Source organism: Papaver somniferum, unplaced genomic scaffold (genome assembly GCF_003573695.1).
Source record: "Papaver somniferum cultivar HN1 unplaced genomic scaffold, ASM357369v1 unplaced-scaffold_125, whole genome shotgun sequence".
Lineage (NCBI taxonomy): Eukaryota > Viridiplantae > Streptophyta > Magnoliopsida > Ranunculales > Papaveraceae > Papaver > Papaver somniferum.
The window spans coordinates 14,797,839-14,807,541 of NW_020621603.1; the positions used below are offsets into that span (position 1 = coordinate 14,797,839).

A 9,703-nucleotide genomic window follows, 5' to 3' on the forward strand; every position below is an offset into this window, starting at 1 on the left:
TATCAATTAAGCACATTTCTTCCTCCAGAGAGGTCTCAAATGGATGACTTATCAACCAACTTCACTAACTCACCCCTAGTATCAACTGTCTTCTTACAGTACAATTGATCACAGGCTAATTTGATCCATTAGCTAACTATCATTCCTAAAGCAGAAGCACAACAAGAACAACAACATGAACATGAATTATCTTAACATATGATTATGGGTTTCATCAAAGCCCTAGTTATTAAATTATAACATGATGAACACAATACTGAAAATAAACTACTACAACTTGGTGCACCAGATACTCCGGGCATACCTCAATTTCACACCCAACACCTTCTATTTATACAAGCAAGCAAAAACCCAAAAATCCCCAAATTATCAGAAAATTAGGGTTTCACCAAAAAGTGAAATTGACCCTTACCTAATCTCTGATATCCACTCCAATACGTTTACCCATGCTTCTATTTCTCTTCCCGCTCCATGTCCTGCTCCAATTACTTCTAGCTCATCAACCTATCTCACCAACTTCACACCTAGGGTTCAGTGGCGTGAAAATAGATGAAAGTAGTTGTTGAGGAAGATGTAGGACGTGATAGTGATGATGGGTTGTGGTTGTTAGAACCCATGATGGCTTTTGGTGGGAGTTATGGTGGTGGCAGCGACGGGACAGAGAGTTGGTGGTGGTGGTGTCGCTGTGTAGGGAAGGAGGAGGAAGAAGAAATCGATGGAAAAGAGAAGGGGTGTGTTTGGTTCGATTAGGTGAGGGTGGGGTTGGTGTTGTAGTGTTAGGCGGGTGTAGAAAATGTTGATGAACAGCGAGGATAAGCGTTGGATTGGGAATTGATAGATCAATCTGACGGCGAGATGGAAGGAAGCTTGGAGCGACCGTCGGATGCCTGATACAACGAAACTGACGGCTCAAGATGGAGTTAGGTGCTGAAGTGTTTGACAGGAGCTTCAGATTTCGATGCATGAAGATGATGCGACCGTTGGATGATGAGATGGATCCAATCTGACGGCTGAAGATGAAGACGGGTATGGATATTGTAAATGGGTTTGGGTAAAGGTTTTGGGCCTTGGGTATGCCGGGCCCATATCTTCTTTAAGGACAATTCTTCCTCTTCAAGCCCACTTCTAGCCTTTGAGTCTTGCGCACGACATTCTTCGCGGCTTCCTTGCGTGATTCCTCTCGGCTTTTCACCACTTTTCTGCTCTTTTCTCTCCGCGATTCATCCAAGCTTTATTTATTACCTAAAAATGCAAAATTAATTAATAAAAATATTTATTCTTGAAAACAATGAAAATACAGAATATGGGATAAAATGTAGAATTAATGCACAAAAGATGAGTTAAATGCCAAGAAAAATACATAGAAATATGCACTTTTTAGGACTCATCAGTAGGTGGTGGTGGTTGAACGGTGGTGGTGGGATGGTAGTTGAATGTTAGTGGTGGTGGTGCTAGTGGTGGTGGTGAAGTGGTAGAGGAAGAAATTTGTTGCATTTTAAAATAAAGAAAAATATTATATGGGTATGGGTATTAAGGGAATGTAATTTTAAATGGATAAAATTATTAAAAAGTAAGGACATATTTATTGTTGTATAAGGATATATTTGTACCCTAAACTAAACAAAAGCCTCTCTCAGGCTGTCCTCAATCTCTTAAGTTCCAGGTCGATTGTCCATATGAAAAAACATCTTTACCATCACATCTTTACCCTAGCAGAATTAATCTTGACATTGGTGTCTGTAAAAATTCCAAAGTTTACCAAAGCATTAGGGGAAATTCTATGAAAAACTAACAAACACCTAACTTGAGGGTCCAGGGGAAACAATCAAATCCGCTCCATCTAAAGCCAAATGAGACAGGTTAAGGGCCTTAAGGTTGATTGGCCTTGACAGCCAAATGACTTGTCGCCGCCATGCCTATTGAAAGGGAAAATAAATACTACCTCCGTTTCTGAAAAAATATTACTTTCACTTTTTCAATTTGACCTAATTTTTTCAGAAACGGAGGAAAAATAAAAATGATACAACTTCTCAAAAAACACTCGCTACCAATATGGTGGTTCATAGATTTTGTATGGTCCATTTATGTGCACTTTCTTTACCGTCCAACACGACTTAGTTGGCATTCGAATATTATTAGTATTAAGTTTTCCATTTATGTTTCATGAAAGCATTGAAAAGACTGGCTTCCAATTTGATCCCTACTAAGCTGACAAGGTTGCTGGGCTTCTTGTCAGTTTCTTCGAGAAGTGTAAGAGTGACCAATCTCATTGGGCTTGGGGAACATTGTCTCGACTGAATACGTTATGCGCATGTGAAAACTATTGTAAGACCCATTTTGTCAGATTTCTCCACTATGAAACCCATAGACGTAAAACTTCACGCGTGCACCCTTTTTTCTTGAATAAATTTCTCACAAACCCAGATTTTTTAAAATTCTGTTTATGTTTTTCTTATGGAAATAAATTTTGAAGAGACCGAGAGTTAAGAGGAGAAACGCGACTGGGATATCCAGATCTTTCATCATCGTTCTTTCTTTGCATCGTTTCTTTCAGATTTGATATGCTTATTCAATTTTAACATTTTTAGGATTTTTTTTAGATCTGTATATTAGGTTTACGATCCAAACAATGAAATCCATAAAGATATCCCATCCCACAACATAGTTTCATGCCAGTTAGTATAAATCTCTTCCAAAGAGAGTCATGGGTTTCTGAAATTATTCATTTGTAACCAAAGACGATTAGAGTCAGAGAGATAATCAACGATATCATGGTTACAAGGAGGTGTTGAGTTATTTAGAGAATTTTCAATTTTGACTCTTCAGACAGAAATATGATGGATATTCATATGAAATCAGGACATCCAATCCAAAGGTAATATATTTACATTGATCTCGTTTGTTCCTTCTTTGATTCAATTTTTATGTTAGTAAGATGGATTCCTAACGTTTTTTTTTTTTTTTTAATATTGAGCAGTTCATAGGTTTATCAATTGCATTAGATTAGTTAGTATGTCATTTCTTGATTCTCGTACCAAATAACTTAAAATTCATTTGGTTATAACTGAAAGCACATGAGAAGTCCAATTCTTACAGATTATGGGGTGTGGACTCCATGTGATTTTTCTGATCTGAACAGATACACCATATACCTTTGGTCGCAGTGCTTGGAAATGTTTATCATGATTAAATGGGACTAATGTTATACATAATAGTTGTGTTTATCAATAACCAGAATTCATAGTGCTGGAATGGTTTTCCTGTCATATCTTCCATTTAATGCCGACGCCATAAGGAAGCTTTACGTTCAAAATGATATATTTCCATTTGAACTATGCTTAAGAAGATTTGAAGCTCTGATTACAGGTTGGGTGGAGAAAGATAAGTATACCAAGGCTGTTATGTGCTTGCAGGCCTTGCTTCAATGTTTTTATTTCTTGTAGACTTCTCATGAAGAGGGTTATTTGGACTGTCAGTTGCTTGTGTTGTTACATATTGTGTCATCAAACAATTAAATACTACTTTCTGAGCTGAAAGGATGTTGCAGTGGCAAGGCAAAGGAGATGGAAGTGCAAAGGGTTTGGTGTGTGTGAGGTGCATTTAAAAGAAAATGGAGGTGTGAATAGTGATGCATAACAGGTTATGCATCTACAAAATTTGTTGCATAACTTGTTATGCATTCTCGAAATTGGTTGCAGAACACGTTCTGCAGTTTTTTTTTTTTTTTTGCATAACTTGTTATGCAGTCCAGAAAACGGTTGCATAACACGTTATTTAGCTACTTTTTTCTTAGTATTGAAACCAACAAAAAATAAGGCTGCATAACTTGTCATGCACCTACAATAATATCTACATAACATGTTATGCAGTCGTGAAAATGGATGCATAACCTGTTATGCATCCGAAAATATGACTGCATAATGCATTATGCATCGAGAAATTGTTGCACAATCTTTTATGCATCGAGAAAATAGATGCATAACCTGATATGCATCCGTAAATATGGATGCATACTGCACTATGCATCAATTTTTTATGTACGCACTAAAATCAACCAAAACAATGGTTACATAACTTGTTGTAGATGCATAACTTTGTTATCCAAATGCATAATTTGTTATGCAGTGGAGAAAATGGTTGCATAATTCGTTATGCGTCTGCAGAATGTGTTATGCATCTTTTTTGGTGGCTGCATAATGGTTATGTATCAAGTTTTCGAAAATTTTGCCTAAAATGACGATCACCTCCGATTTTTTCGTGAAAAACAAAAATTTGATATTCTTGTTTGTACTCGTTGCGCAGCTCTCTTAAAAAGATTTCCAACGATATAAAATTTGTAAAATTCCGAGGCACGGATTTTTAGATATGTTATGTCCAAGTTGCGCTGCCAATTATACCCCTGATGCATAACCCGTCATGCGGATGCATAATCCATCGTAAAATTATGGGTGTTACGATACCTAAAATTAATTGTGGACCTGACAATGAGAATATCTTTTTTTTGCCTGCGCCTAATTTTCCCTGTGCGCATTGACGAGAAGTAATCAAGGATTCAATATAATTTGATTCTGAGTTTGGTTCTTATATACTCTGTCCAGATTTCAGATTGATTATTAAAGAGCATTGTTGCATAAACACTTCTGTCTATCATTTCTACTACGTTCTGCTCACAGATTTACAAGGCAGATTTACTTTAAAATTAGGTTTATGGCTTGCCTGGGGTTCTATGGGATCTGGAAGTACACCTCAAACAGTCTGTTAGAATGATATAAGATTAAAAAATGTATACTCTGAGGTTACCATAATTCGTACTACAAGAGCACTACGTGAACTCCAAGGATACCTGCTGGGGTTCTGCCCCTTTTGATGCAGAAGGAAAGATTTTTGTTATAGGGAGAGCAAAAATGGATCCGAGGAGAGCGAAAATCGTAGTCGACTCGCTAACTCGGACCAAGTCATATATTATTTTGATTTTGACTAGACTACCCACACTAAATACACCCATCAACCAAGCAAAAATACGCCCGTTTTCCAAACTATGCAACCACCGGTACGCCACCATCTACTCCATCGACCACAACACCGAAAAATAAGTGTATGAGTTTCTTTAGGTAGGATCTGTACAGCACCACCACTATGATCATCTTACGAACATATACGGAAGATATTGCCTTTATCCGAATTTTAAAATTTTCTCCTATTCCAAATATTTTCAAATGATTGAGCACCCAATTTTGTTTCTGTTTCAATATCAAGAAAATTCAATCAAGATCCATAAACCATAAATAAACGGAACATAAACCAATTTAAGAAACCGATTAAAAATTCAAGAAATTTAAGACTCAGAGAAAAAAATATTCGATGATGCGGAATACTTTATGACCACGTGTATCAGTTATGAGGACCTCCGATCTTTCCAATATGTAGTTGTTGGAAAAAAAAACATTGTTGATGACTTGATGTTATGAGTCGCATGATTTATTCCAGATATATGTTGCTTTTTCTTCATATGTTTGATGACGATATAGTTACAGTTATTTTCATCATTCGAAAACAGGAGTCATTACGAAGTTTTTTTTTTTCTTTTTTTCGGTCGTCGGTGGCGGAGGAGATTGTGGTGGTGGATTTGTTTCGGGGATGGGTGTCAATTTTTCTTAGTTGAAAGGTGTATTTAGTATGGGTAGTTTGGTCAAACTTAAGATAATATATCGACCGGGTATGAGTTAGCGAGTCGACTACGATTTTCGCTCTCCTCGGATCCATTTTTGCTCTCCCTATAACAAAAATCGAAGGAAAAGCCCTCCTTGCAGCATTGCAGTGGTTACAAGATGCAACATTCTATTTTTCTGTTCACCAAGTCGCTGTAAATATTTTTTTCTGTTCCCATTTTGAAAATGCAGGTTTTCAATACTCTGGTGTATCACATTTCATATCCGCCCACCTTATCAAACAATGAGTCGTAAAATCTGTTCTACCCTTATCCACTTGGTACATGGTAAATTATAGTAGAAAACACCAGTGTAGGAGCTGAAGTAATACACTTCAGTCATTGAATTGGGATTGACCATAACCTCCAAACCCTCCAACAGTGGAGGCGAATCAATGCAAAGAACACTGTCAGAACCCTCTCTCGACTCGCCTCCGAACAAGCAGCTAGTTTTGTGGCCAGTAACAACTGTTTTACAAAGCAGCATAATCTGCATATACTGTATTACTAAGACCAAGTAGTTGCGAGTTCTTTCATCATTTCAACTACTACGTGCCGTTCAGATTCAGATGCTTTTATCCATCTTTGCCGTAGTAGATGTACTTCTGCTAGGCAATCAAATTCAGTCTTCTTTTCCAGTAAAGGTACTATCGAGAGCTGTTTCCAGTGTTCATCAATCACAGAAAGAGGGACAGGCCTGCCCTCTTGGGTGTACTTCATTAACTCGTGCGCACAAGGAAGTCCATGCGTAGAGCGAAATGAACATTTGCAAGCAGTAACATCTGTCTCCAAATCTTCTGATTGGTTGACTTCCAATCGCATAAGTTCCAATGCATAGTGAGATACGTGGTTTCTCAATTCCTCGAAAGCAAGTATCTGATGTTCATCCAACACTGAAATCAAGCTCTTCTCAAAGGAGGATTTAATCTGAAAAATCTGTCTGTTTATCATATTGTGCATTGCTTCCCAACAAGCAAAGAAACTACCAGCTGAAGACGCCATAGACTTCTTCAAAGGACCATGCTCACTTTTAACTCTATTTATTACAGTGTTACCAAAGTGCTTCATATTTTGTGTCCAGGCCAAACAAAAGCTTTCCTTATGCTTTAACCACGTGTCACGCAGGTAGGCAACGCATGAAGTGTTTCTCGTCATCCACGTTGTTTCGAACTGTGCATAATTATCTTCATAGTCTTCCTTTGACTTTGCTTTCCAAACATGCTCCCAGTCATTGAAGAATTCATTCCAGGTGTCTTCACTCTCAAATGCCGTCTTGCAATTGCTTACAATATCTTGTTCTATGTGAGATGTGCAAAGTAACCTGTTCGCCCCTGGGAATACAGCACCAATTACCTTTACCAACAGAGGCTCCCCCAAAGTTACAAAGATGGAAGGCAAATTATCTGGAAAAAATAACGACTTCAGTTGCGTCAATAACCAGCCAAAGTTCTCCTCTGACTCCTCTTCCAGGAACGCATATGCAACTGTGAAAGAATGTCCTGTAGAACTGAACCCGACCACATGAAAATACGGAATCTTAAACCTATTGATCTTATAGGCGGAATCAACCATTAGCACTGATGGGAAACATTTTACCAATAAAGTAGACTCTGGACGAGACCACATTATATTCTTTAACTCATCTGTTACTTCATCCTTCTTGTGCCATTCCAGATAATGGAATTGGGTTGACAACTTAATTATTTGTTGCATCACTGATTTTCCTTCCATCTCATGCACTCTTAATTTTGCCCTTGCATTATATATGGTTCTAATGGTCGAGTGATTTTCTTTATTCCTCTCTTTCAATGCCTTGAGTACCTGTTTAGGACGAACACCACATGTGGTCAACTGAGCCAATAGTAGCTCTTCTTCTTCTTTCAAACGCCTGATAAGTGGGTCTTCTGCTGTTGTACTTTCAACCTCATGATTATGTCTTCCACACCTTACAAAAATACTCCATTTGTTATCAGACTTACACGTACCCCTCACACTAAATGGACAACCACACTTTTTAGAACCAATGGATCTTTTCCGTTTAACTCCAGTCTTTGGTGTGTGGTTCTTACTCTTATGGCTCTTGTAAACACCACCCCTCTCGCATCCAAGCTCAATTGTACAAGTGGAACGACCCTTACCCGTTAATCTGTTCTTGGACGTCTTAATCACAAGTACTGTATTATTCTTCCTTCCAACCTCTTGACACCATTGAATGACTGCATCTCGTGAGCCGAATACCTGCATTTTCAACCAAGAATGAATGCTGTTGCTATTAACAGAATATTTCAGAAGCTATGTAAGTTAAAATCAATACCTCATCAGTCTTGAAATACTGAGACAAGTCAACCCCCTCCTCCAAGGTCGTAACATCCTGTGCGGCGACGATGGTCCCTTCCGATGGATTACTTACTGGTCCTGGGTTCTAAACAAGTACAAATAAAATAAATCCACGTCAAACCAAGCAACATCATTGTTCATCAATCCTGATTAACAAAACATTCTCTAATGATCAGTCCATAGCCAAATATACTATTGATCATTTTCGGTTTATGGTTTGAAGAACAGCTCCAAGAGTCAGTGTTCAATTCACGACGACTGAAAAGACCCTGAACATTAAAACGAGCTACACTCTATGAGCAAATGAACACCATATAACTTGATTAAAGAAACCATCCAGCTACAGGAAATGAAACTGATGGCAATCTTCATTGGTCCAGAAACACAAATGTGTGACGTTACTAATGTCTACTGAAACCTATTCTCTTATCCGAGGAAAAAAAACATGCATCGAAATATTAGGAATGACATTTAAAATTACCTCGGAAGTTCTCTCCTTCACAATGTTCTCCTCCATGCTTACTGGAGTCTCCACTAATGCAGCTTTCTCACTCGCATTGTTCTCCTCCTCCATGTTTACCGCAGTTTCAACTGATGCAGCATTCTCCCTCACAGTGTGCTCTTCCTCCATGCTTACTGGGATCTCCGCTACTGCAGCATTCTCGTTCGCATTGTCCTCCTCCTCCACCCTTACAATGTTATCCGCCACCAAAGACTCCTCCATGTTTATTGCATTTTCAACTGATGCAGCATTCTCCTTCACGATGCTCCCTTCCTCCATGCTTACCGGTGTCTCCACTAATGCAATGATCTCCTTCTCCAAGCTTCCGATGTTATCCGGCGGCAAAAAAGATGTTTCCTTGGCAATTCCATTTCCCACAATGCTTACTGAAGTACCTAATTTCTTTGGCAATTTTCTTTTTCTTGATCGAGTATCCACCATCCTTAAATACTGTGTCTTCTACACTCAAAAGTCTCTAAAGCCTTAAAATTCCAATCACGCAAGCACCCAGGAGATTGTAATTCTGCAATTTTGATGAAGAAAAGATCAATCTAAGTTAAGGTAACCCCTTATCGAGAAAATGGTTGATAGCAAACCCGATTTGCTGAAACCCTAGGTAGGTTTCTAAAGGGGAACCCTAAAATAATGCTGAAACCCTAGGAAGGTTTCTAAAGGGGAACCCTAAAATTAATAATGAGGAATCAAAAAGTTGAAATATTTACAGATTCTAAGTAAAATGTTGAACAAATCGGGCATTAAAATTTCGAATCAAAGATCAAGATAAACTTAATCTGAAGATACCTGAAAACTGGAAGTGTTTGAGAGAAGCAAGTGGCGATTAATGTCTCGAACATGAGTTTTGACAATGTGAAAGGCACCTAAATAGCTCGTCCGCGTTGTGATTATATTCGAGTTGACCCGGTTTATTGTTCCATGACGATTTGAAACTTAAAACCGATCTGACTACTCGATTCAAGTATTTTGGGCTTTTTATTTTTAGAGAAATTTGCTATTTAGTTCTAAGCCCATGCACGTGGTTATAGTAGGGTCCAACCGGAATTTTCTTTTATTGGAGGTCCAAAATTAATTAAAACATGAAAATGACCGAAAACTCATCATTCCTAAACGTGTGTACCTACGCGCCTCTAATATCATTC

General features: G+C 38.2%; 1 protein-coding gene across 2 annotated transcripts; it reads right to left on the reverse strand.

Moving 5' to 3' along the window:
* Positions 1-5,260: 5,260 nt before the first annotated feature.
* Positions 5,261-9,390, reverse strand: LOC113331475. Of its 2 annotated transcripts, XM_026578186.1 has the most exons (4): positions 9,348-9,390; positions 8,526-9,069; positions 8,022-8,129; positions 5,261-7,945 (listed from the first exon to the last, which is right to left on the reverse strand). In XM_026578186.1, exons 2-4 carry the CDS (start codon positions 8,985-8,987, stop codon positions 6,215-6,217), a joined length of 2,301 nt encoding a protein of 766 aa, XP_026433971.1. In that variant the 5' UTR covers positions 8,988-9,069; positions 9,348-9,390; the 3' UTR covers positions 5,261-6,214. The 2 variants fall into 2 exon arrangements, with proteins under 2 accessions (XP_026433971.1, XP_026433970.1); XM_026578185.1 differs by having other exon boundaries at positions 8,526-9,380.
* Positions 9,391-9,703: the final 313 nt, after the last annotated feature.

Coding starts and splice junctions, on each gene's coding strand:
- LOC113331475 (XM_026578186.1), bottom strand. CDS start 8,987: ATGGTGGATACTCGATCAAGAAAAAGAAAATTGCCAAAGAAATTAGGT. Junction 8,130..8,525: donor TGAAGGAGAGAACTTCCGAG/GTAATTTTAAAT, acceptor GTACTTGTTTAG/AACCCAGGACCAGTAAGTAA. Junction 7,946..8,021: donor AGTATTTCAAGACTGATGAG/GTATTGATTTTA, acceptor TTGAAAATGCAG/GTATTCGGCTCACGAGATGC.